Genomic DNA, 27,810 nt, shown 5'->3' with positions numbered 1-27,810 from the left:
TAGGTGCAAATAGTGGCTCTATAATCTAGGAGACAGGTCAGTGTGACAAGAGGCTCTTGGAGAGATTCAGCCCCTTTCAGTGCTCATCTATATAACAGTTGTTTCAAATCCCCAAACCCTACCCCACTGTATAATATCCCCATTATAGTTTTTACAATTAATTTTCCTTTATCTTTCTAAAAAGAACAACACACAGTCGTTAAATGAGATGCTTATATATATATATTCATTGACTTCGAAGTCTACAAGATATATTATTTGATCAAATAAGACTATATAGAACAACACTTATATTTGATCACTTTTATCTGCACATATATCCACTGAGTATACAGATACAGGGAAATATCTAGAAGGGCATTCACCAAAGGACTGACAATGCTTATATGAGGGTCATTTTCAGGGAATTTATAGTTCAGTTATTGTATTTTTCTTGATGTGTTTAACACAGGAACACAGGTGAACAGAATATAGAATAAAAACTTTGAAGAAAGACACAGAGAAAAGACCATTAAGCAAGCAGAGAAGGAAACAAGGAAAGTGGTCAAACCATCACCCTTCATTGTGCTGGTATATAACACTGATTTTTCCCCTCATGGAAAAGTGCTTTATGATGAATTCATTCAGTAAGAACCCCACCCCCATTCTTATTTTCCACAGCCTCAGACTCTGAATACAGTTAAGGGTTCATTTAGGGCTTGGAGGTAGCATCTTATTGTGACCCTGAGAGGCCATTGTGTTCTCTAGGGACTTCTTTTGATGTCTCCTCTGTATGTGACAGCTCCTGTAGTGTGATCATCACTGTTGCAAAAACCTGTGCCTTGTTCTCATTGTCACAGGGTTCTTTAGAGTGGTGCTCCTGGCCACAAAGGGAATAGGGGATTGTGTGTTTGCGCTTCCTGCCTCTGTGCATATCCTCAGGACTATTATTTTTATTTGTCCAACCAGTAGAAGGAGACTGAGCTCTGGAATGGTTAGGGGAATCAATGACCAGCAATTGGTCCTGAGATGTAGCCCTCCCTCTGAGGGGTGGTGCATTTGAGGAGAGTGGAGGGTCCCCAGATTCCACTAGAATCACATCTTCATCTAAGTCATCCAGGGTATCATCTATCTCTATCACATTGGAGTCAGCACTGCTGATTGTCATTGGCTGGAACTCCTGAAATACCACAGGACTGGTTGCTCGCTCCATTATTGGCTCAGATCTCTTGGGCCGCTTCCGTCTAATAAAACTGTCATCCCAATCCTCTTCTTCTCTTATCATCCTGATTACTTCCAGAAAACTGGGAAGGCTCTCTGGCTCATTTGCATACATTCTGAGGAGCCGCTTAAACCTGTTTTGCAGGTTCCTACTCAACTCAGCCCCTACAAGGAGCTGGTGCAGGCGAGTCTGGTTTGCATCTCTCTCTGCTAGGACACCTGCCTGCATAGCATTCTGGAGCTGTACCTCTAAACGGATCACATAAAGGGAGGCTTTCTCCCCTTGAGCCTGCAGTGTGTTAAAAAATGTACCATGAGCAGTCATGCTGCTCTCAGACTCCCCAAACACCAGTTTCATTGCTCGCAAAAAATCTGCCACACTTAGACTGGGGTTGGCAGCCTGGAGCAAACGCATGACCTCGCGGGCAGGACCCCTGAGGGTTTTCATCAGGAGGGTCAACTTTTGTTCTTCAGGTATATTCCAATCTGGCAGGACCCCATTCACTTGGGTTAACCAGTTTTCAAATGTTTCTTCCCCCTGAGCTGGCGCCACCCTTCCAGAGAAGAATTTCACATTTCTTTCTACTATGTTGGACATTAAAGGAGCAAGACTCACACCTAGGGACCTCAATAGGGAACAGGCCCAGGGTGGCAAGGGTGCATTCTGCTGCTGGCTGTTACGCACTCGTGCAAGGATACTTGCCATGATTGAAGATGATAGAGTATCTGCTGGCTTTTAAGGGGGGAAAAAGCCTAACCTGCAGGAATCTCCAAAGCAAGGTTCCTGGGCTATATCTTCCTTGTATTTCAGTAGGGCCTGTAAATGGAGAGGAAAAGATCAATCAAGTAACAGAATGGAGCTGAGGGGAACCAATCTGCATTTTCCACCTTTTTGAGTACACTGCAAAATAGTCTACATTTGCACTGTCTCCTAAAAATTCTGAGAAATTCTAGCAACAAGGCAGGGCATTTTTCAGAGCCTTATCTACACCACCCTCAACCTTCTCCCTCACCTCCACCTGTTCTCCAGAAGGGGTAACAACTGTTGGTTAGAATTCTAGATGAAATAGTGTTTGGAGCAGATATTAAGCCCTCAAAATAGACCATGATAGTCTACATTTCACATATTAATGTCTACTTTTATTTTTATTTTATTTTTTGCCTGTCGGGGGGCCTGAACTCTGGGCCTGGGTGCTGTCCCTCAGCTCTTCAGCTCAAGGCTAGCTCTCTACCACTTGAGCCACAGAGTCACTTTTGGCTTCTTCTGCTTATGTGGTGCTGAGGAATCGAACCCAGGGCCTCATGCATGCAGTGCAAGCCCTCTACCACTGAGCCACCTTCCCAGCCCACATATTAATGTTTATTAGTATTATGTGTATAATACTAATAACATGTCTATGAACCTCAAGGTTTTAGGTGGCAACACCCCTCTTCCATGTACCTTCTCAGAAGTTTCCTGCTATTTTTCAGATTCTTATGAGAGCTAGGAAAATCGTCTTCGTTTGTGGTCCAGCCTCTGAAACAGGTACCTAGGTGAGAGCTCACGTCATGGGTATGGATGATCTCTCAAGTCCACAGCCGGTAGCAGATCCAGATACTCAACGCATTTGGGACTGCGTCACAACCCAGGGAATGGGAGAGGAAGAAATGTCAGAAGCAGACTCTCATGTCATCTTGCTAACCCTCTTCACTGTTTCCAGGAGGAAAAATTCCTTTCCCCATCCTTGAAACAGAAGCCCAAATCTCCTTCCTCTGTGCCCCTCCAACCTCTGCCATCTATCACATACCTTCACCCAGAGCAATGATCAGTCTACCAGCTTGTCAATTTGCCTCACAAAATTCAAATTCGGAATCTTTGATGGGCTGCCATAGAGAAAAGGAACGAAAGTTGGATGTATGCCTTCCATTTCATTTCTTCACAGGAAATGAGATGTAAGGGGGTTCAAGACAGACATCTTGCCAATTCTCATCCTTGCTTTTTGCTATCTTCCTGAAAACGCCCTCTCCCTAAGTGCAAACAAATCATACCAATGGGTAGTAGCATGCAGATGAACCCAACCTCCTCCCTCAGTTTAACAAGCCATTTCTTTACCTGTGCTCTGCGGGTTGCCAGCAGATGCTCAGGCCTCGCTGACAACTCTGTTTTGCCTTCCGGTCTCTGGGGCCCTGCAGGGGAAATGGATGGCGCCTCCTCAGCCGCTAAAAACCAGGGGCAGCCCAACCAAGCGAGCTGCTACGCTAGCCCGCCCAGCAAGGGGTAGCAGAATCCAGGCAGCGGTTTCCAAGGCAGCCGCGGCTGCCCCCGCCCTCCAGTTCCGCTTGCCCAGCGGCTGCTGCTCTTTCCAGCCTCTTCCCATTGAGACAAAAGAGCTTGACGAGAGGGGCGGCGTGGCCAATCAGCGGGGCGCAGGGCCGGCCTCCCCGCACAGCCTTGTCCCTGATGCTAATGCCTGCGAGAAGGGGGAGCCTACTGGTGGGGGCTGCGACAGAGCGGCGCGGGAGCCGGTGGCGCGGCGTCGTCAAGTGCAGCTCAGACGCACGGACCGAGGCCCATATACATTTCACCCGTGAGTTTGCTGCTCCCTTCGCTTCCCTTCTATAGCCATCCGCCTCGGCTCTCCTCCACGCTTTGAGATCGGATGCCTTAAACACGAGGTGGGGCAGAAAGCAAGTGAACAATGAGAGTTCTTCACCTTTGTATGGGGGGAAGGGGGGGAGACATTGAATATCTCTTTCAAGGGTGCAAGTGCACTCGCACGGACATCACATTTATTCTTATCATCCTTGTGAAGAAGCGATGTGCCCATTTAACAGAGAGGGAGGTGTAGGCACCTAGGCAGTATGATTAGGAAGTGCAGAGCTAAACGCTCACACGCAGGTCATCATGTATTAACTTCAAAGGCTGCTCCTTTTAAACACTACTCTCCACCATCAGATTAAGGGTTAGTGGAGAAAACCCAGTGATGGGGATGAGAGGACCAACTTGGAGCTATATTGAACTAGCGAGCAGGGGTTACTACGATCTCCATTTTACGGTTGAAGAAACGGAGCCACAGAAAGTTTAGGGCATCATGCACTGTATCTTATAGCAAATTGGAAACCAATCACTTTTGCACCCCAGCCTAATACATGGCCGGGAGAGCATTTTTATATAAGAAGTCTCAGACCATTTGAACAGCAGTCTTTTTGGGATGGTAGTGCTAGGGGTCGTGGGGTTGTGAAGACACTGGGCACAGAGTGACAGAAGAGGATGGTACTCTTTGAGTACATTCATTGTACAGGAAAAAAACCCGAGGCAATTTGCTTTCACTTTTTGTTAACACAAGTTTCACAGGGCAACAAACTTCCTGTTGATAAACAAAATAATGTTACTTCTTGGGGGAGGGGAGTGGAGGTGTGGCTCAAGTGGTACAGTGCCTGCCTTACAGGGCTAGAGACCCTGCATTCCATCTCCACTACCATGAAAAACAAGTAAGCAAACAAAACCCCACCAAACAAAACAAAAATATTTTTATACCCCTTATGATCCTAAAGGAGCTAAGAATCAGAAGAAAATGACTCACCTAGAGTTAGAATGTGAAGGCACACTTTGGAACGAGACACTGCATACAAAACTTATGCTGTTATCCAAAGTCTTGGTTCCAGCACAGCTGTTTGGAAAATCTTGCTTGAAATGCGATTCCTGGGCTCCACCTCTGGGGACTTGATTGACAAGGAGTAGGGGTCAGAAGTGTGATTCAAATCTTAACTGTTGCTTTAGTTGATTCTCAAGTGTAAGGAGGATTGTAGACCACTGTCAAGCTGAAGGGCTTGAATCTGTACATAATGTATCTGTCATGAAACTTAATTCCACAGCAGAGGTGCTTGCCTAGGGTTCTTCCTCAAACTCTATTCAGACAAATTGAACTTTGTGCATTTTTCTGAAGATTTTTCAAATGGCTCTATGGCCCTCAGATAGTTAAGAACAGCTACTTTATCACCCTTTTTCCTAACACCTTCCTCCTTGCAACTCCTGCTTGAGGAGGAAATGGGAGAAATAGAACTCTATTTGACTGAACACCCACATCACAGCTCTGCCACTGATAGAGTTCTTTCATTTCCTGGCTGAAGGATAGGTTGCTAGGTTGCCCTTCTGTGAGCTCTTCAGGGGACTTCTACTTTGCTGGATTTGGCATCACAGGCCTCAGAGAAGGAGCAACTCCATGGAAACGGCATGCAGGGCTGTCCAGAATGAATGGGCCATGAAGCAGGGGCTAAGAAACCTGCTCCATTTTCCCTGACATCTGGTTCTTAGAGAGCAGGTATTACTTCCCTAATGTACACTGTGGCTAGCAGGGTCCTGTGGGGTTTGTTCTTGTTTCCTGATGCTTGGACACAAGTGAGCAGCCTGATGCTCTTGAACTACTGTTGGCTTCATTTTCTGCCTGCTGGAGTATGTTGCCTTTCTTTCCTACTTTCTTATTTACAAGCCCAGTATGGAAGATTCCTTGGAGTCAACAATGCAGTTTTGAAGAGGATGCACCTTTCATCTCAGTGTTGGGCCTTTCCTCTTGGAGATGGAACCCTTGGGCCTTGGTACTGGAAGGTGCAATGTTGGAGGCAGTAAGAAGGCAGGATGCTTACCCTGCAGTCAGGGGTGAGGTTGCCACTAATTGCTGGGTTTACTTCACAATCTTCCTTCTGTTTCTCAGCACCATGCCATCAGACCCTGACTTCTCCTTTTCACACACCCTTGTTCCATGTTTTTATTGGCTCCCTCACCTAATGAGATATCTGCACTTGGGGATGGGACCAAAAATAGACCTCATAAAAATAATAAAAGAAAATAGATTTGTAAAAACAAGCGCACGAGTTGGGCCAGTAGAACAAAGCAAGAGTCCCTTAGAGCAGAGGTGGGAGAAACATGTGCAAATTTATCAGGTGGCTCCAAATGGATACAGGGCATCCCTTATCTCTGGCCTTCAATGTGGGAGTATGCTCTAAATGATGCTTCCAAAGTGAACACATTTTCTACTTTCAACAAATAAGTCTTTAAAGCCTGAAGGTTAGGAGACGAAGACTTCAGATGAAACAGTATTAGCCACTTTTGGCTGCTTGCCTCTGCTGTGCCAGGAATTTTCCATCTGCTATCGCATTTCAGCTTCCCAGCAATCCTTCCCAGACAGGCATCATTATCCCATTTTGCATAGAGAAAAATTGAGTTTTAGGAAGGTTAAGTAATTTGTGTATGGCCATAAAAACTTGCAGGTGGAACTCCTAGGACTCCAGCCCAGGGACTGTCAAAGTGCAGTGGCTATGAAAACTCTTCTTTACTGTTTTACAAACAACTTAAAGTGTATTCTGGAAGGCTTGGAATATAACTCAGTTGTAGAGCAATTGTACAGCATAGATGATGCCTTGGGTTTGATCCTCAACATTACAAAAGGAAAGGAAAGGAAGAGAAGGGAAGGGAAAGAAGGGGAGGGGAAAAATCATTCTGCAGATGACCCCTGCTTTAGATCAATGGAAGCCTTTGGATTTGTTTAGTTGTAATCGTATCCTAATTGCTGTTTCATTTTTGGAAAGTGAAACTATGAACATAATCTAGGGAACAATTTATATATGTCCCAGATATTATGTGATTTACCTCATGCAACCTTCACGACTATCATTTTACAAGATCATAAAGCTAGGATGTAGTGCAACAAAATTCAAACTTAGAGCTGTCTGACTCCAAAATTCCTGTCCCCTGCAACTTACAAATGTGGCTGTCTTTCCATATAGTATGCCTACCTCCTTTCACAGTGCATTGCCAGTCCCCTCCCACAGCACTTTCTAGCCTCCATCTCAGGCCTCTTCCACCTAGAATGTCTACTCCCACTCTTTCACCTAACAAGAATATTTTCATTGTTTAAGGACTGTGTCAGATATTCTTCCTCAGAAAGTTTATTCATTAATTGGTACACACTAAGTGTACATATTAATTAGATTCAGTATGTTTTCATATGTACATACACCATGTATCACATTCAGCTACCTTTCTGCTACATTCTTCCTACCCTTCCTCTTCACTGCTATTCTACTATCACGTGGACTTAAAAAAATTCTTCCACATATAATGAAGGATGTCCTGTATTTACCATTCTAAGTCTGGCTAACTTCACGTGACATAGTGTTTTCCAGTTTCATATATTTTGCTTCAAGATTTCACTCTTCTTTATGGCTGAATACTACTCCATTATATTAATGTATGTATCACATTTTCTTTGTCCATTCATCAGTTGATAAGCACCTAGGCTGATTCCATAGCTTTGTCAATGTAATAGTGCTACCTGCAATAAACTTGGGCTTATAGGTATCTCTCTGGTATGCTTATTTAATTTCATCTGGATATATACCCAGGTGTGGGCTAGATAGATCATGTAATAGGATTTTATTGGGTGGTATATGGGTTTGAACTAAGAGTCTCCATCTTATTAGTCTCGGCTCTATCACTGAACCATAACTCCTACCCTATGTTTTGCTGGATAGAATATTTATTTTTCAGTAGAATCTCGCTTCCTACCTGGGTGCATACCTAGACTGCAGTCTATCTACTTTGTTTCTCATTATTATTAGGAGTACAGGTACACACCACCACATCTTCATGAAGATGATGGCTCTGTGACTTTTCTGCCTGGCTGGCTTTGAAACATGATCCTCCAATTCTTAACTTCCCCAATAGCTAGGATTACGGGTGTGAACTTTTGATATCCAGCTATTATTTGGGTTCATTCATACTAATTTCCATAGCAAATGTACTAATTTACATCACCACCAACAAGTAGTGGGGTTCCTTTTCTACCAAATCCTTGATAACACTGAGTGTTTTTTTTTTCTGTCCCAGGTAATATACATTGCACTTGTCTTTCTGCTTTAATCCTCGTTATTGCACCCTTTATTTATTTATTTTTGGGTCTGGTCGTGGGGCCTGAACTCTGGGCCTGGGTGCTGTCCCTCAGCTCTTCAGCCACTTGAGCCACAGCGCCACTTCTGGCTTTTTAAATTTCTGCTTATGTGGTGCTGGGGAATCGAACCCAGGGCCTCATGCATGCAAGGCAAGCGCTCTACCACTGAGCCACCTTCCCAGCCCAACACCCTTTATTTTTGTCTTTATTGCTGAACTGTCTCCTCCACTATGTTCCCAAGCATTTGACCAAGTACAGGTGTGAATTCCTTTACATCTCTTGCTCCACTGGGATTTACCCATAAGGATGTAGTAGCTGAACAATGTGTATTTGTGAGCTGACCAAATGTACATACAAATGTAGGGCTGGATCTTGGTATGGAATACCTACCTGTTCTAGCCTGGCCAGGACAGTCTGGAGTGCCCTAGGTTCATTTGACTCATATGAGGCTGATCAGAGGGTGTTTAAGTGAAAACTTCTCAAGGCAAACTGTAGGCCCTTTCTCTATGTTGGAACTCATGCTAAGGAGCCAGGTCTTCCCAGATGTTTATGCTGTGCCTTTGCATTTACAAAAAAAGGTCTTCGCTCCCATGCATAGGGACACAGGGCTGGTTATGGAAGCTGCTCTTATCTGGTACAGGAGCATGTGATGTGTGGAGAGGAATGATGGAGTTGGGAAGAATTTTTTTTGATACTTTGTACAAATATCATCAAGTAATGGCTTCTCAACCACTTTATATCATTTTATGTTATTAATCTTTACAGCAACCTTTTGTGGTAGGTCTTATTGTTCTCATTTTCCAGACTAAACCCCTGCCCAAGGTCACACAACTAAGCACATGGTAAAGTCTCAAATTTTCTATATGCCATCAAAGCATCTTAGCAGAAAGATACATGAAAAAGTAAATTTCTTTCCTTCCATAAAAGGAAAAGAATTCAATTTGTAATGAATTCTTTCTTTGTTTTTTGTCAGTCTGGGGGCTTGAACTCAGAGCGTGGGTCCTGTCCCTGAGCTCTTTCAGTCAAGGTTAGTGCCCTACCACTTTGAGCCACAGCTCCACTTCTGGTTTTCTGGTGGTTAATTGGAAATAAGTCCAGACATTCCTGGGCTTCCTTATAATTGTGATCCTTAGAGCTCAGCCTCCTAAGTAGCCAGGATTACAGGTGTGAGCCACCATACCAAGGTTATGAATTCTTTATAATTAGTTATTTATAATGAATACATGATGGATGAGATATTTGAGGTAAGATGTTTCTAAATTATTGTTCACTTTTAACCCTTCTAAATGAGCAGAAAGAATCAGAGGTACTAAAGTAAAATTCCTGTTGATCACGTATTGGTGTGAATTCACTCCCTAACCCCTGTAACCCTGCAAAGCTATGGGGAAGCCCGCTGAGTATTTTTTCCTGTCTGTTCACTTTATCAGTAAAGTAGATGAGACTCCAAAATGTAAATGCATTTCTAAAGATCATATAGAAATTTGATAACAGAACTGTGCTTGCAATGCTGATCTGCCATAATCGTAGGCTTTTTCTTTTTGCTAAGTTATTCTGTTTCCTGGAGTTTGTGAGCACGTTTACAAAAGGTAGGGAGGAAGTGGGACATTACTGAACTCTGAGGTACAAGAGGGTTCAAACATTTATCTCACCACACACCCTTATTTAGGCACAGATGAAACTTGGAAGGACCCTGGATAGGAGAGCTGAGGAAGACTCCAGTTTCCTGTGGATTGGCAGACCTGGGTGGAGCCAGGCCTGATGTGAGGAAGAAAACCCCTTGGCCCTGGAGGGATGGAAATGGCTGCCAGGGTTGTCCCAGAGGGATGCAGGCAGTGAGACTCTGGAGCCTTTGCTTCTGGTCAGTTCTCAGCTAAAGGGTATGGTCCAAGTCATGCACGCCCTACCCCCCCCCCAGTCTCCTTTTAGCCATGACAGTAAAGGAGGCTGAGGCTTAAGGCCTTCATGGAATATGGTAAGTGTGTGTGTGTGTGTGTGTGTGTGTGTGTGTGTGTGTGTGTGTGTGTGTGTGTAAGGGGGATGATGAGCAGAACACAGGAGTCTGAACTTGTCCTCTCCACTAAGAGATGAATGTGGCTCCAGGGGAAGGGACAGTTGTGTCATCGGGGGATAAGCCAGAGGGAAAGCCTTGCTGAGGAGGACAATTGTGGAAGGAGAAGCACTCACTCCAAGGCAGGCTGTGAGTGTGGCAACCCAGAGAGGCTGCAGTGGGGCCTCAGCCAGCACCCTCTTCACCACTGTGTGAGCCATAGTCTGTTAATGCAGATTCCCAACACCAACCCCACCCCAGACCACATAGCTCAAGATTGTATGTGAAACCTGTGCTGTACAATTCCCACCAGGCTTTCTATCGCTGTCAGTTGCTCATCATGTCCTCTCCCCTTTCTCCCCTCCCCTATCCAGACAACTGGGTGCTTCCTCTCTCACACACACAGCAGCTCCCTGTGCTGCACGCCTTGTCTCCTCAGCCCAGGGAAAGACAATGCCTTCAGGAAAAACTGCCTGGGGTCTCCACTGAGTCCCCTTTCTTTTCTTCCTCCATTCTTTTTTCCTTCCTTCATCCCTCCCTTCGTCTTTTGTGCTTTCCTGCCCAGGCTGTTCTGGAGCTCCTAGGCTCAACTGAATCTCCTTCTTTAACCTCCTGTCTAGCTGAGACTTAATGGTTGTGCCACTGAATCTAGCTCTCATTTCTGTTTGATCTCAAAGTTCCTTCATGTGTCCTGGCTCCCAAGTTGATTTTGCTCCCATTTCCCCCCATTTGCTCCCTAACTTTATGGGATGGGAAACAATAGCTTGCAGTTCTAGCACTGCCTTTTCCCTACAGTACTGTGATTCAGAACATAGAGTAATATTTCCTTCCATGAGACAAGTTATCTTGTCATCTTTGGAGGATTTATTTGTCTATTTATTTATTTATTATTTTGGTTCCTGTCTTGGGGCTTAAACTCAGGGCTTGGGAGTTGTCCCTGAGGTTTTATTTTTCTCAGGTCTAGTGCTCTACCACTTGAGCCACATATCTACTTCTGGCTTTTTTGGTTTGGGTGGTTGATTGAAGAGAAGAGTTTGACAGATTTTCCTGTCCAGGGTGACTTCGAATGGCAATCCTGATATCTCAGTCTCCTGAATAGCTAGGAGTATAGGCATGAGATAAGGCTGTTGCCCAGCTTAGAGACATTTTTTGACTGTCACATTGGGTAGATCTGTACTGGTGCTATGAGTAAGCAGTAAGGAGAATGAGGCTTGGAGCTAAACGTGTTACAACAAAAAGGACAGGTCCTAATAATAAAGCACATTCTGCTCAGCAGGACCCTAGTGTTGCACAACTGTATTCCTAGCTTGGTTGAGTTTATGAGTATCCTGGTTAATGGCCAACCTGGGTTAAAACATAAACACAGTTTTTGAGACATCTTCTGGATGAGGTGGCCCTTGCCTGTGATCCTAGCTTCCAAGAAGACTAGCATAATTGGATAGGTGTGTACTCAAAATAAGCATAGATCAGGCTGGAGGCATGGCTTAGTGGTAAGAGCACCACTATCAGAAAAAAGAGAGAGAGAAGAATTTCCAGGTGCTGGTGGCTCATACCTGTAATCTCAGTAGGCTAAGATTTTAGGATCACAATTCAAAGCCTGGGCAGGAAAGTCTGTGAGACTCTTATCTCCAATAAACTACTCAGAAAAAGCTGGAAGAGGTGCTGTGGCTCAAATTGTAGGGTGCTAGCTTTGAGCTATAGAAGCTCAGAGATAGCACCCAGGCCCTGAGTTCAAACCCCAGGACTAGCAAAAAAAATACATTGTCTCAAATGTCAATGGTGGATGTGAAGAAACTGTGCTCTATTGTAAATACACTTGCCAGGTGCTTACATACTTGGCATCAAACTTCCAGAAGCAGCTGCTCTTTCCTGGGGGAATAGATGGGGTCTTGCCATGAGACACATATAATTGAAGCATGAATCTACTGAGAAAAGTGAGGAGATTCTTCTCACCCCAAAGTTACTATCAACCTTTAAAATATTGCACTACAATTATTGAATACCTTTAAAAATACTTTTTGGTAGGTTTTGGGATATGCTCAGTAGCTGAACTCTTGCTATCATGGGTGAGGTCTGAATTCAGTTTTTCTTTTCTTTTCTTTTCTTTTTTTTTTTGCCAGTTCTGGGAGTGAACTCAGGGCCTGGGCACTGCCGCGAGCTTCTTTTCACTCAAGGCTAGCACTCTACCACTTGAGCCATAGCACTAATTCTGGCCTTTTCTGTTTATGTGGTACTGAGGAATCAAACCCAGGACTTCATGCATGTTAGGCAAACACTCTACCACTAAGCCACATTCCCAGCCCCTGAGTTCAGATTTTTGCACCACAAAAATTGTTTTGGATCATCAACAAGGTGACATTGATCAATGTGCATTGTACTCACAAACTGACATGTTCAATTGAAACCCCTTTGAAACTACTACTTACAAATAATTGAAGCAAAACAAAAGTTGTTTTGGAAAGATCGAAACAACCTACAACTCTAGAAGTTCCTAAAATGCCAAGTTGTATGTAGTGAAAGTTGAACACAATAGGTTTTGGAGCCTTCCTTCCACAATCTCATGTGTATATTGAAATTTGTTATATTAGCAAAATACTGTAGAGGTAGCTTTCAAGAAAAACTGCTTTTCTTTTCATTTAAGATTGATGAGTTTTTCTTTTTCTTTCTTTCTTTCTTTCTTTTTTTACATTATTGGAGTTTGAACTTTGATCCTCACGTTTGGAAGTGGTCAATCATTTTAGCCACTCATTACCTTTTTTTTACACTGGTTATTTTTTAGATAAGGTCTTGGTTTTTTTTGTTGTTGTTGTTTTTTGGGTCTGGTCTTGGGGCCTGAACTCTGGGCCTGGGCGCTGTCCCTCAGCTCTTCAGCTCAAGGCTAGTGCTCTACCACTTGAGCCACAGCACCACTTCCGGCTTTTTTCTTTTTTTGCTTATGTGGTGTTAAGGATTCGAACCCAGGGCCTCGTGCATGCAAGGCAAGCACTCTACCACTGAGCCACTTTCCCAGCCCCGATCAGGTCTTCTTTTATGCCTAGTCAGTTAGAATCACCTCCTATTTGTATTTTCCCATATAGCTGGGATGACAGGTACACACAACCAGGCCCAGCCATTGGTAAAGATGGAATTTCATGAATTTTTTTCCCAGGCTGGCCTCAAACCATGATCTTCTATAGTTCCATGTCCCAAGTAGCTAGGACTACAGGCTTACCCAGGTAGTTTCATAAATCCTTAATCTCTTAAGTATATGTCTGTTTCTCAGAAACTAGTCCAAAGAACTATGTTCTTTTTTTTTATTGTGAAAAAACTGTACAGAGGGGTTACAATTACATGGGCAAGATAATGAGTACATTTCTTATCAAGCATTGTAGCCTCCTCCTTTGTTTCCCCTTCCCATCCCTTTCCATCCTCTCCCCCACCACCACCAAAGTTGTAACGTTCGTTTTCTACATGACAACTTGTACTTCTCATTGTTGCAACGGGTCCACCTGTATCCTTATTTCGGTATAATTTGTGGAGGGGAAGGGGAAAAAGAATTATGTTCTTAGACCTGAGTTTCATAGGGCTCTGTTTCTAACCAAGCCATGAAAATACTTGCCAACAGGTTTACATGGACAGTCTAACTTACTTTTTCCCTTCCTCTTACCAGTTTCTCCCATCTGCATCTCGCTTTATTCAGCATGGGGGAGCAGAACCACTCTGCTGGAAAGGAGCTTCAGCACTGGACACGAGCAGAGGTTCCAGGAAAGAAAAGCTGGCCCTCCCAGGCCTACACCCTTGGAGCCATTTCCAACTTTATGTCTACTTTTCTGACCTTCCCTATCTATAAGGTGGTATTCCGGCAGCAGATCCATGCTATGGCTGTGTCAGAGGCTATGAAGCAACTTTGGCATGAAGGTCCTCAGTACTTCTACCGGGGGATCTACCCACCTCTTCTCTCCAAGACTTTGCAAGGGACTCTCTTGTTTGGGACATATGACAGCCTGCTGTGCTTTTTCTCCCCCGTTGGGCCACATCCCTTGGGACACCGCTGGGCTGCAGGCCTCATGTCTGGTGTGGTGGAAGCTGTGGCACTGAGCCCCTTTGAAAGAGTGCAAAATGTGCTTCAGGATGGCCGGAAGCAAGCTCGCTTCCCCAGCACAGTCAGCATTCTCAAGGAATTCAACTCCTATGGGCTGTGGGGGCGGCTTTCACTGGGCTATTATCGTGGTTTCTGGCCTGTTCTCGTCAGAAACAGCCTGGGAAGTGCTCTGTATTTTTCTTTCAAGGATCCCATCCAGGAGGGCTTGGCACAGCAAGGCCTACCCCATTGGGTTCCTGCCTTGGTATCAGGTAGTGTCAATGGGACAATCACCTGCCTCGTTCTGTATCCTCTCATTGTTCTGGTTGCCAACATGCAGTCCCATATTGGCTGGCAGAGAATGCCAAGCCTGTGGGCCTCTGCCCGGGATTTGTGGGACACTCGGGGCCGAAAGGTACTCTTGATCTACCGAGGGGGTTCCCTGGTTATTCTCAGGTCAAGTGTGACCTGGGGGCTCACTACTGCTATCCATGACTTCCTACAAAGGAAGTCTCACTCTAAGAAAGAGGTGAAAGACTGACTAGCTGCAGGAAATGTGATCATGGCATCTTTGCTCTAGATCTTGCCTGGTTGTTTCTATATAGCTTACTTCTTTGGCTTGATGATCTAATGCAATCGGTTTTAGTATCTGTAAAGTGTCATCGCCTGGGAGAAGTTCCCAATTACTAGCCTGTTAAGCACAAATAAAGCCCAACAAGATCCCCTGGGCACCCCAATCTATCCACAACTTCAGTAGCTTTACAGGCAAGAGGTCTGTAAATGTAATTCCTGCCAGAAATTCCTTATTACAAGGAAACTTAAAAAGATGATCTCATACAGTCATTGTGTGGCTGAGACTCCTCCAGATGGCCTCCAGGCCAAAATGAGTAGAACTCCAACTGCAATAAACTATGCTAGACTCTAAGGATGGAGATTCTGGAAAACTCAGATGGCTACATTTTCATGCTGTGGTTCACTGCCTCTATCACAACCCCGCTCTCTTATGCTATGGGTCCTAACTTTGGGGTGGCAGCTATGGCTGGAAATCCTAATTTTACCTGGCTTTAACTCATCAAGTGCAAGAATTGGTGAGTCTGGAGATGGCTGGATAGGATGAAATATAATTACGTGCAAAATAAGGAATTTTTACTCTAGGTTGTTTGGGGTTATCTGCTGGAACATTTTTTAATAGCAAGGTGATTACATTGTTTAGATACCCCCTTGCATTTCTTGAAGATGTCTGGAAGTAAGATGACCATATCTCTTCACAATTGTTCACGTTTTGATTAGTATAGTGACTATGATATAAATTTCTTTTTTTGTGTGTGCTGGTACTGGGCCTTGAACTCAGGGCCTCATGCTCTTAGCATTTTCACTCAAGGCTGGCAGTCTGCCACTTGAAACACAGTTCTACTTCTGGCTTTTTGCTGGTGAATTGGAGATAAGAATCTTTCAGATTGTCTACTTGAGTTGGCTTCAGCCCTGATCCTCAGGATCTTAGCCTCCTGAGTAGCTAGGATTACAGGTCATACAGATCATAACCTGTCAATTAGAGCATTCAAAAGATGACCCCTATATGCCTTTCAACTCAGCACACCACTCCTGCTTACATGGACCCCATACTCCAGCCAAAATGAACTGTTATCCTGTCCCTAAACATACCATGAACATATCTGTGGCCACACTGAACCTAACTGTCATTTCTACCTTGCAGCTTTTGGACAGTCTACTAAAGCCTTCCCGTTCTCAAAACCCAACTCATGTTTTCCATAGACCCTTTTCTTTTATTTACCCCAAACAAATGTGATGTTGTTAGTTGCTGTGATGTCCCTTTTTTGTTTTTTTTTTTTTGTTTTTTTTTTTTGGCCGGTTGTGGGGCTTGAACTCTAGGCTTGGGCGCTGTCCCTCAGCTCCTCAGCTCAAGGCGATTGAATGCTCTACCACTTGAGCCACAGCACCACTTCTGGTTTTCTGGTGGTTAATTTGAGATAAGAGTCTCACGGACTTTCCTGCCCTGGCTGGCTTTGAACTGCAATCCTAAGAGCTCAGCCTTCTGAGTAGCTAGGATTACAGGAGTGAGCCACTGGCGCCCGGCTTGTGATGTCCATTTTCTAAGAGCCCACCAACACAGATTTCACTGATCCCATGTGGCCTGACATTCTTTCCATTCTCCAATACCACCGACTTGACTGAAAACTTCTTCAAAGCCAGGATTCTTGTATGATTTATTTTTGTCAGTCGTGGGGCTTGAACTCAGGGGACTCTGTCCCTGACCTCTGTTGCTCAAGGCTAATGCTCTACCATTTTGAGCCACAGCTCTACTTCCAGTTTTTGAGTGGTTAATTGGAGATGAGTCTCACAAGGATTTTTCTGCCCAGGCTGGTTTCAAACCATAATCCTCAGATCTCAGTCTCCTGAGTAGCTAGGATTACAGGTGTGAGCCACTGACGCAGGGATCTTGTATGAATTTTTAAATCCTCCATTGTGCCTAGGTGCTCAATAATGTGGGTGAATTACTGAATTGATTTACAAAGCTGTGATATGGTCTATATCCTCAGGGTGCTGTCCCTTGTACCTGAAAATAATGTTACTGATCCATTGTCAACAATACACAGGACTTTGGGCTGTGTTTTGTTTTCTTTTAATAGTGGATTTAGTTTTGTGCTAATGAAATTGATGCCAATGATAATAATAATAATAACAATAATAAAATTACTTACAACTTAAATCATTTGGTGGGTTTGTATTCTTTATGCCATGGTTGTATCTGTGTGTGTGTGTGCACGCACATGTGCATGTCTGCACTTGCGCATGCATACACAGGTTCAAGATCTGGGGCTTGAACTTAGGGCCTGGTGGCTGTCACTTAGTTGCTTTTTTGTTTATTTGTTTTTTGCTCAATGCTGACACTCTTGCCACTTTAGCTACAGCTCTACCTCCAACTTTTGGATTGTTAATTGGAGATATGAGTCGCACAGACTTTCATGCTCAGGCTGGTTTCAAACTATGATCATGAAATATCATCCTCCTGAATAGCTAGGAACACAGGCATGAGCCATTGGTGCCCAACTCCATGGTTGTTGTTATAACCACTGTGGAAACTGAAATTTCACAATTGGAATCACATAGCATAGCTATACCATTTGTTTCAACTATGGAAATTTGAGAATTTCCAAGCTGACATGTGTTCACTCCTTATAGATGATAATGCCTTCCACTTGTGTCCCCTGACAAAACCAAATGTGTCTTATTGTATCTAGCAATGGAAATTCATCATTGAATGCGATAGTCGGCAATATGATACCAGAGTATTTGATAACAAAGTCAGTCCAAAAGAGCTGTTGGTGACCATCCATATCGGCAGATCCAGGTGGCTTAGGAGGCTGCCATTAGTCTTCCCTACCTACAGGTTCTATGTCCTGACATTCAACCAGTTGTGGATAGAAAATATCTTGAGGGAGGGCTGGGAGCTGGTGGTTCATGCCTATAATCTCAGGAGGCTGAGATCTGCAGATCACAGTTTGAAGTTAACCTAGGCAGGAAAGTCCTTGAGACTCTTGTCTCCAATTAACCACCAGAAAACCAGAAGTGGCACTGTGGCTCAAAATGTTAGAACACTGGTCTTGAGTGAAAAAGCTCAGAGACAGTAGCCAGGCCATGAGGACCAACAAAAAAGTATATGGGAGGAAATTACACTTACAGTTGTATTGAAAATATACAGACCTTTTGCTGGGTATGATTCCTAAATCATACAGTAATCTAATATGATAAGTGTTTCTGGTTAATTGAAGCTGAGTCTCTCAGACTTTCCTGCTCAGGCTAGCTTCAGAATGCAACCCTCAGATCTTAAACTCCTGAATAGCAAGGATTATAGGCATGAGCTACCAGTGTTTGGCCAGCGGGTAAGAACCAAGTGGCCAACAACCAATTTTCCATGATAGCTTTGAGGAATATCCTGATTAGAATGTCCAAATTTAACTGTTACAAAACATCACCACTCTGAATGTTCCTGATACTTCACACAAATGAAGGTGTCTCTAGGGTATTTACTTAAAAATATAACTACTGGTCTTTGTAGTATGGGCACCTTTACCTTAATGAGATAATACCTAACTTCATACTTAATTCATACTTAACCTTTCCCATTGTGCCACCTGCTGGAAAGTACTTGCTATTATCAGGCTCAACTTTTGCCTATGCAGAAGCATTTCAAAATTCCATTTTCCTAATTACTAATAATGTTCAGCATCTTTATATACGTCTGTTGGACATTAGGATTTCTTTCCTCCTGAAGCTTTTATCCAAAATAGTCACTGTTTTATTTCTATTGGGTTGTGTAAATTTTTCAAATTAATTTGTGGGAGTTATTTGTTCTAACTTTAGTCGTTTGTTCTGCATGTGTTGTATGTGTGTTTTCTCATTTGTTTGCTTGTTTTTCATATTCCCGACAGTTTGTTTTCATAAGTAGACCTCTTAGGTATAATATAGTCAAAGTTATCAATCCTTTCTTTTATAATAAATGCTGTTTGTGTCCCTCACCAAGGAAATCCTTCTCTGACCCCAATGTCATACAGATTAACATCTAAAATTTTTATAGTTTAACCTTTCATATTTAGGTCTTTAATAAACTTTGAATTGACTTGTGTAAAATGTAAGGATAGATGTCTATTTTCATTTTTTGTTATATAATGATATATATTTGTATATGTGTATATATATATATTCAAGTGTCCTAATATAATTTCTTGAAAAGCTTTTCCTTTCCCACTCCTTTATAATACTACCTCTGTCAAATATGAACTGTTCTTGGGACTATTTTTGTCTGTTCTATTTCACTGGTCTATTTGTCTAACCTCATGCCAACACATCACTGTTTTATTGCTGCAATTTTTTTCTTTTAGCATGGGGACCTGAACTCAGGTCTCTGAGCACTCAGCTTTTTCACTCATGGCTGGAGCTCTATTACATGAGCCATGCCTCCGCTTCTGGCTTTTTGCTAGTTATTTGATTATAAGAATCTTGCAGATTATTTTCTGCTTAGGATGATTCAAAACCTCTATCCTCAGATCTCAGCTTCCTGAGCAGCTAGGATTACAGGCATGAGCCACTCATGCCTGGCTTATTATGGTAACTTTGAAATAAATTTTGGTATCTGATAGGAAAGTCTTCTCACCCCAGTCTTGTTCTTTAAGAGCCTCTTTTTTTGGGGGGTGGGGTCCGGTCATGGGGCCTGAACTCTGGGCCTGGGCACTGTTCCTCAGCTCTTCAGCTCAAGGCTAGCACTCTACCACGTGAGCCACAGTGCCACTTCTGGCTTTTTTTTCTGCTTATGTAGTGCTGAGGATTGGAACCCAGGGCCTCAGGCATGCAAGGCAAGCGCTTTACCACTGAGCCACCTTCCCAGCCCTTTAAAAGCTTCTTAACTATTCTTATCACTATGTACAAAGAAACCAGATACAGTGTCCATTTTCTGCAAATCATTGTGCATATTTTAATTTCTGCAAAGGTAACAATAGCTTACTGGTAGATTGTTTCCCTAGCATATGCAAGGTCCTTTATTAAATTCTCAGCACCACAAAGAATAAACTATTAAATTTTAAAATAAAAATGTTTGATATTCTAATTTTAATGCTTCCTAATGTACCATAATTCCTCACAGCGATTAACATATCTTTGCTGTATTTGTATTAGTTGCCTAATTTTTTAAATAAATTACTGACAACAAAAGGATTCTCACAAATAGGACTTTCATGGGCTTCTTACAGGTAATGCTTTCTTATTTTGTTCAAGAGAAAATATGTATGTTAAGAAATCAGAAAAATGGGCTGGGAAGGTGGCTCAGTGGTAGAGCACTTGCCTTGCATGCTCGAGGTCCTGGGTTTGATTCCTCGGCACCACATAAGAAAAAAGCCAGAAGTGGCACTGTGGCTCAAGTGGTAGAGTGCTAGCCTTGAGCTGAAGAGCTGAGGGACAGCGCCCAGGCCCAGTGTTCAGGCCCCACGACCGGACCCAAAAAAAAAAAAAAAGAAAAGAAATCAGAAAAAAAATCAGTTACTTGTGTGGCTATCTTTTGATGATATATTCATCATTAATATTATAAAGTTACCAATAGTTAATTAGGTTTTCAAAAAGTGAACAGTGGTCAGGTACCAGTGAATCATTCCTGCTTCCCTAACTATTCAGAACCTGAGAACTGGAGGGTTATGGTTTGAAGCCAGCCAAGGAAGAAGAATCTGCAAGATTTCATTTCAAATTAACCAGCAAAACACTAGAAGGAAACTGTGACCAGCTGTGAGCAATAAAGCCTAGTGAGAACATGAGGCCTAAAGTTCAAGCCTCAGTAGAGGCACAGACACCTTCCCCCCATACAAAGTAAATGGCAGTCCTTAAGTCGATGATGATGAGATTGGAGAGGAATTGTGAATGCAATGCAAAAATAGCACAGGGAATCTATTCACCTGCCTACTTAGCATTTTCACTGAGATCCAGGTATTCCAAGCTTAATATGCCAAAGATTGAGCTTTTCCTCTCCACCTGTCCCTAGTTTTTCCACTTCATTTCCTGGGACTTTCAATACAAACAACCCTAACGTTAAGAAATGGAGTCATAAGGAATCATTAGGAAACTGAGTCATAAAGAAAGAGCAGAATATGAACTCAACAGGCCAGATCAACTTTAATGGAAAGTTCAAGAGAGATGCTGTGGTGACCTTAGGAGAGTCAGGAGACAAGGAGGCAAGACAGGGTTGGGGTGGCGGACTTAAATAGGGTAAGGGCTGGGGGGCAGGGTCATGAGGAACTGGAGGGTTCAAAGGGTCAAGGCCAGGTCGTAGGTAGCTTGAGAGTTCAGAGTTTCACAAGTTTACTGTGCAAGTCTGGGGGAGGGAACCTATTGTTTGAGCATCTCCTGCCCAGTCTCTCAGAGCCTATCACCTGAGAGGGTGGGGGAGTGGGCTTTCATATTTAGATTAAGATGTGGGGCTGGAGAAGTTCTGGAAGATCCCCTGGGGGAAGGCTAGTCCGTGGACCTAGCACTGGGAACAATATTTTTTTTTGGGGGTGGTCCAATCATGGGGCCTGAACTCTGGGCCTGGGCGCTGTCCCTCAGCTCTTCAGCTCAAGGCTAGCTGCTCTACCACTTGAGCCACAGTGCCACTTGTGGCTTTTTTCGTTTTGCTTATGTGGTGCTGAGGAATCGAACCCAGGGCTTCAGGCATGCAAGGCAAGCACTCTACCACTCAACCACCTTTCCCAGCCCCCTGGGAACAATATTGAGTTACAAAAACAAAACAGATTGCATCACCTAATGTATAAGGGAATTCCTTTCAGTCACCACTCTATTTCCAGTGCCTAAATAATTGCACCACACGTAAGTGCTCAATAAATATTTGTAGAATGAATGGACTGTGTCCTCAAAACTGTTCCATTAAAATTTTTCATTGGGCCATAGTGGTTCATGTCTGTGATCCTTGGTATGTGGGAAGCAGAGATTGGACTGATCATGTGTGTATGTTTCTGTTTTGAGTCTTTCCAACCAGCGTAAAAAACTCTGAAACCAAAGTGTCACAAGAGTATACAACAGGGTGGAGTGAGGTGGGGAAAAGATGAGACATCCCTGTTCATCGTTGTATGTCTAAAACCACCATACACGAGCCATATGGAAAATGAGGGATGCAATTGAGACTTAATTTTACTTCCATTTTGCCTTAAACGGGTTATAGTCTAGGCGAGTGCCCAGAAAATGACACTAAACCTTCAGTAAGTAACCAAAGTACCAGATTTTTAACTTTCCTCCTTTAACCGGCAGTAGGAGTTTCTGCTGTCTAAAATTGTGCACTACCATGATTTTTTTTAACTTCAACGTAGAGATTCAACCTTCAGTGTTTTCTGTCAACCAAGAAACATGCTAGAGATTAGGGATAAAGATAGTCTAGGCAGATTCTCCCATGATTGTTGTAATTTGTCTGATATCAAATTTTAGTGGAAGCGAAAGTGAGAAATGTGTCTTCTACATAGGACTGCATCATTTCACAGAGATGTCCAGCTGCGGGCGTGGATGAACTCGTACCCCCCACCTTCACCATGAGCAGCATTGCTGCTCTTCTGCCTGGCTAAGGATTGGGACAGAGATCACTGAGTTTCGCGTCCGTACCACGGTCATCTCAATATTCTATTTTAAAAAAAAAAGCGGAGAGTGCTTGAAAGATTTGATTCCAGGGAAATGCCGACCCCCTAGGCAGAATCGGTGAGAGGAAGTCGGCTCTCCCTTGGGTTCTCCCCGGGCGAGTCCGAGGCGGGGTCTTCAATGGCGTCTTAAAGCCGGCTGGCGAGTGGCAGGGGTGAGGGTGTAGCAGCTAGTGCTGAGATTCCGAGCTGCCGCCGTGGGAGGAGGAACCGAACGGTCCGGGATCCGCCGTCCAATCGGAGAGGTCTGGGGCGAGGCCTGAGGGTGTGGCCTGCTACAAGACTTAAAAAGACCCGCGCGGAACCGTTCAGCTACCCAACCGGCTCCGAGCCAGCCAGCGTTCTACTCCTGCCAGCGTCCTCAAGGGAGCCACCAGGCCTCCAGGTGAGAACGCGTGGTCCGGTCGGAGTCGGGGACCGTGAGGACGGGAGGGCGCGCGGGGCATGTGCGGGATTTGGGGAGGAGGAGGCGGCGGTCCGGGCCGATGTTTCGCGTCTGCGCGGCGGGTGGGTCGTGTGAGAGGCCGCGCCTTTGTTTCCTCGGGCGCAGCCTCCAGGTTTTCAGTTAAGGATGCTGAGCCTCCCGGGCGTCCCCGGACGGCCGGAGCCGTCCAGCCCTGTCGCTGCAGTTCCCAGACGGGGAGGACCCGGAGGAGGGTTGGGGCTACTCTGGAAGGGCTTTCAGGGTCTTGGCCCTTGGCTTCTTCACCCCCATTGGGCTAAGGCACACGACAGCGATAACAGGTACTTTGAAATGCACGCAAACTGCTCCTGACCGCCCGCCCTGCCATGATTCTGTTAATCCCAGGTTCGCCAGCGTTTCCTTTGGCGTCTGATCGCAGAAACAAGACTCTTGGGGCAGCCTTGACTGGACGGGGGCGAGTTTGGAACTTGTGGCTGCTTGGGGTCCTCTCCACTCTACCCTGGGCACTGGCCCTGCCGTCTCCCACCAGGGTGGGGCGAGGCATGCAGAGGAGAGAGCTTTCCCCTCTGGTGTGTGTGGGCTCCTATTGTCTCTTCTGAGCAAACCCGGAATGATTGGTGGTCACCAAACGTCTCGTGCCCACAGCCAGGCAGCTTACCTTCTTGCCTCTTACCCTGTACCAAGAACACAGGGTGAAATGAGACAACTCATTCTGCTGAAGTCTCACTTCAGATCCTAATTAGCTATTCTTTCTAACAGCATTTACAAACCAGTGACACCAAGATTGCATGACGTGTAATTGGTTAGACTGAATTAAATACCTCCTTTTACGGTAGCATCTTAAATCTACTGTCTTTGGACGCTTAAAGTAGAAATAAGTTAGCCCAGTTGTCTTGCTCTTTTTCTATCGGAAAGCGCAAAATAAAACGTAATTGAATAGAAAGTGAACATACTCAAATAGTATGCACCCTGTTAAAATACAATCCATTCCTTCTGGTAATCCCCTCCCCCCCTTTTCTCCCCTTTCTCCTCCTCCTCCTAACCTTCTTTCTTGTTTGCATATCCCTGTCTGCTCATGTGCTTCTCTCCCCTCCATTTTACCATTGCTGTGATTTTTTTAAAGTCAGACATATTGGCTCCGGGCTGATTGGGCATCTTGATTTCTAATGCATCTTCATCTAATATCACTTACTGCCTACCAGTAATAGTCTAATGACGTGGGAATTTAAAATATTTTAATAATGACCATATCTTTCTAAAGTTTGTTGACTATTTTCCTCTTAAAAATCATCAGGAAAAATATACATTGCTATTAAGACATTTTATTGTTACCTCTTGGTCTAATGAAGTTCTTCTTAGATGACTTTAAAAATTGTGTTTTTTTCCAGCCTCTTACTCAAGATGAGTGATAAACCAGACATGTCTGAAGTGGAGAAGTTTGACCGATCAAAATTGAAGAAAACTAATACTGAGGAAAAAAATACCCTTCCCTCAAAGGAAAGTAAGTTATGGGAGATTTCTGGTTGAGAGAAAAAAAAGGGAAAGTTGATAGGCTCTGTAAATAAACCTTTTTCTAATAAATATTGTCACAAAGTGAGCATTAGAATACCATTTTGTTCAATGCAGCAGTTAAAATATCAAATTGACCATTACTGGGATTAAGAAGTTCTTACCTGAGAGGCCCTAGTAGTAAGGATGAAGAAGAAAATGAATTTCTTGTAAAATTACTGAATCTCATTAAAATTAACCTTGGAAAAACTCAAAACCTTAGTTTTGTCCACTTTTGGTCATCTGGTATTTTTCTGCATCTCCAAATTTGAGTCTGTGATCTCATCCCTTTTGTAAAAAAACATGACACCCTTCACTCAATCACAACATAAGATGGATGGCAAAGTTTAGATCTGGAGTACACTTAAGGCTTCCAGACTCATGGGGTCAGTTTTGCTCTCAAGTTATATATTTTTGAACAAACTCTTAAGAATAGTCACAGATGCTACACAATAGGTTTTTGTTAGGTCAGTATTTTCCGAGCGTTCCAAAATCAGTAAATTATCTGAAAGTATGAAAGTATAATTTGCATATTACTTAACGATCAATTTGAAGAAAGTGTTTCATTTATTTTCAAATCCATGTAGTCCACAGAAAAAGTGGAAATAGCATAAATCTGCCTCAAATGATAAAAATTAAGTTGATGTGGAGCCTCATGAATATTTACGTGGCATGTATGGCAACCTTCATTTACTGACAAAATCCTTTTTACAATGCTGGGGATGAAACCCACGGCCCTGTGCTTGTCAAGTGAAGACTCTACCACAAAGCTATACCCTCCAGTCTGGTAGTGAAGTGTTCTTTTGCAAGAATCTGAAACTAATCCTAGGAAAAACATTCTCTTACTGACTTCTTATTTGTTTTTATCCCTAGCTATCCAGCAGGAGAAGGAGTGTATCCAAACATCCTAGAATGGGGATGTCCTTACAAGAGCAAGCAGCAACACCACCTGGGAGGCTTGTTTCTATAAACCTATGTGTAGCAATTTAAGGCACCTGCAGATGGTTTCCCTACTATTGTTTCCTGACTAAGAGGTCAGCAATAGCCAAGTTCCCTTAAATTTGTTTTTAAACTGAAATTCCAGACAGCAGATGCACATCACAGTAATCTCACCATTGATGACCCTTGTGTGTAACAGAGCAAGACAGCTTTAATCTAGTAGGTGCCTTCATTGCTTCATAATCATTAAAAAGTTGAATGCTTTTGCAGCTTCTTGATTTTCATTTCAATTATAACATTGAATTAATAAATATAGTCATGGTCTACCAGTGGTTCATTCTTGATGAAGGAATGAAATTAAACACAGTTCTCTTTGCCACTAAAATTGGCTGAAGAAAAACTTCTTTAGTAGATTATGCATCCGGGAAATGCTTTCTTTGTCCAGGTTCAGAGAGTTCTGACTGGCCAATGCTAAGTGCTATTCCCCTACAGTTGGAATTATAGTGTTAGAGAATCTGGGAAGAGGAGGTCATGTAGTGCCCCCCATTTTTGCCAGTCCTGGGGCCTGAACTCAGGTTGTGGGTGTTGTGCCTGAACCTCTGCACTCAAGGCTAGCACTCTACCATTTGAGCCACAGTGCCAATTGTGGCTTTTTGAGCAGTTTATTAGAGATAAGAGTGTCAGAGGGACTTTTCTGTCTGGGCTGGCTTCACGCCTTGATCCTCAGAGCTCAACCTCCTGAGTTGCTAAGGTTACAAGTATAAGCCACTGGTGCCCAGCTATGTAGGCCCTCTTAACTCAGAATGAATATATGGAAACATGGTATCTGAAGTGAGCTGCACAAGATGAAAAGGACTGGAATTCAAGATGGTTTCATTGCCTTCTGCAGTATTTTTCACCTTAATGGGAGGCTATTATTGGACAGGGAAGGGAGGAAGAAAGAATCACTTCTTAAAAACCTACCACACCATACTAAGCACAACATGGTCTTTTATAATGTGTACACTGTGTTATTTGACATTGGCTAATGACTGATAGCAATGAACCTCTGGTCTGGTTCTTGCACTGAACAGAATGTACTATCTTTTAAGCCAAGCACTCTTTGTTTTCACGATGAACATAAGTGCTAGTGACTGAACTGTTTCTTCCCCATTCATCAACTGAATTTTTTTCTCGGTCATGGGGCTTGTACTCTGGGCCTGGGCTTTGTCCCTTAGCTCTTTGGCTCAAGGCTAACCCTCTACTACTTGAGCCACAGTGCCACTTCAGTTTTCTGGTGGTTTATTGGAGATAAGAGTCTCATGGACTTTCCTGCCTGAGCTGTGACCCTCAGATCTCAGCCTCCTGAGTAGCTAGAATTATAAGCGTGAGCCACCAGCACCTGGCTTTTTAAAAAAAATATTTTTTATCTTTTGTTGGTTGTGGGGCTTGAACTCAGGGCCGGGTGCTGTCCCTGAGCTCTTTGGCTCAAGGCTAGTGCTCTACTATGTTGAACCACAGCTCCTCTTCTCATCAATTGAATTTGTAACCTCCACCGTGTCTACACCTGGTGATAGGCTCTTTTGGTCATAAGGATTGGGTTCTAATTTTATAGGCCTTTGACATTGTGAGAAGAGGAAGAGATATAGCACTCCCTTGTGAGGCCACAGTGAAGGTGACCCATCCACATATCAGAAAAAATGCAATCACCAGAGCCTGGTCCTGATGGATGTGGACCTAGGATTTATAGAACTGCAAGCAAATTGTATTGTCTACACTACCCAGTCTATGGTATTCTGTTATGGCAGCTTGCATGGACCAATACAATAAAAATGCATATACACAGATCTCAAAACCCAGTCACCTACAATTCTACCAGTTAAAACTGTTGGCCTGGCGGGCACTGGTGGCTCACACCTGTAATCCTAGCTACTCAGGAGGCTGAGATCTGAGGACTGCAGTTCAAAGCCAGCCCAGGCAAGAAAGTCCCTGAGACTCTGATCTCCAATAAACCACCAGAAAACCACAAGTGGCCCTGTGGCTCAAGTGATGTAATGCTAGCCTTGAGCTGAAGAGTTCAGGGACAGTGCCCTGCCCCAGACAAACAAAAAAAAACCCCCAAAACTGTTGTCCACAAAGTATATTCATACTGTGATCTATCTGTTTACCTATCTACCTACAAAAGAGGTTTTATTGTCCAATCATATTTGCAGCCTCATACTATCTTCCCTCTCCTAAGTGCTCACATCCTGACATCACTGTTTACAGGAAGTGGAAGCTATGTTGTTTGCTCTGGCATAAAGTTCTACAAAGAAATCAGGTGGATCAGTGTGCTTTCTAGGCATCTGATAGCTACTACTTGAACCATTTCTTCACACTTTTTTTGCTTTTAGTTATTTTTTAATAGGGTCTTATGCCTTAGACAATGATCTATCTACCCCTCCCATTTACTTGGGACTACAGGTGTGAACTACCATACCTAACTTGTTTGCTGAAATGAGGTC

At 43.6% G+C, this 27,810-nt stretch overlaps 3 protein-coding genes across 4 annotated transcripts in view; 2 read left to right on the top strand and 1 right to left on the bottom strand.

Moving 5' to 3' along the window:
- The window catches only part of Slc25a53 (solute carrier family 25, member 53), a 30,697-nt gene extending 15,365 nt beyond the window's left edge, over positions 1 to 15,332 (top strand). Inside the window, exons 1-2 of one of the 2 annotated variants that reach the window (XM_013036580.1) lie at positions 3,662 to 3,767; positions 13,823 to 15,332. In XM_013036580.1, the coding sequence (XP_012892034.1) occupies positions 13,854 to 14,774 (921 nt within the window). In that variant the 5' untranslated portion in view covers positions 3,662 to 3,767; positions 13,823 to 13,853 and the 3' untranslated portion in view covers positions 14,775 to 15,332. Of the gene's footprint in view, positions 1 to 3,661; positions 3,768 to 13,822 lie in introns of those variants that run through there. The other variant, XM_013036579.1, reaches the window with a different exon arrangement.
- Zcchc18 (zinc finger, CCHC domain containing 18) lies at positions 259 to 3,487 on the bottom strand. Its single transcript, XM_013036578.1, has 3 exons — positions 3,293 to 3,487; positions 2,642 to 2,813; positions 259 to 2,017 (listed from the first exon to the last, which is right to left on the bottom strand). Exon 3 carries the CDS (start codon positions 1,904 to 1,906, stop codon positions 713 to 715), a length of 1,194 nt encoding a protein of 397 aa, XP_012892032.1. The 5' UTR covers positions 1,907 to 2,017; positions 2,642 to 2,813; positions 3,293 to 3,487; the 3' UTR covers positions 259 to 712.
- Positions 15,333 to 22,712: 7,380 nt separating the features above from the next.
- Tmsb15b (thymosin beta 15B) lies at positions 22,713 to 25,591 on the top strand. Its single transcript, XM_013036591.1, has 3 exons — positions 22,713 to 22,801; positions 24,229 to 24,341; positions 25,262 to 25,591. The coding sequence occupies exons 2-3, from the start codon at positions 24,242 to 24,244 to the stop codon at positions 25,297 to 25,299; spliced, it is 138 nt and encodes a 45-aa protein (XP_012892045.1). The 5' UTR covers positions 22,713 to 22,801; positions 24,229 to 24,241; the 3' UTR covers positions 25,300 to 25,591.
- Positions 25,592 to 27,810: the final 2,219 nt, after the last annotated feature.

This window comes from Dipodomys ordii, unplaced genomic scaffold (genome assembly GCF_000151885.1).
Source record: "Dipodomys ordii isolate 6190 unplaced genomic scaffold, Dord_2.0 Scaffold303, whole genome shotgun sequence".
Taxonomy (NCBI): domain Eukaryota; kingdom Metazoa; phylum Chordata; class Mammalia; order Rodentia; family Heteromyidae; genus Dipodomys; species Dipodomys ordii.
This window is presented reverse-complemented; position numbering and strand designations above follow the sequence as displayed.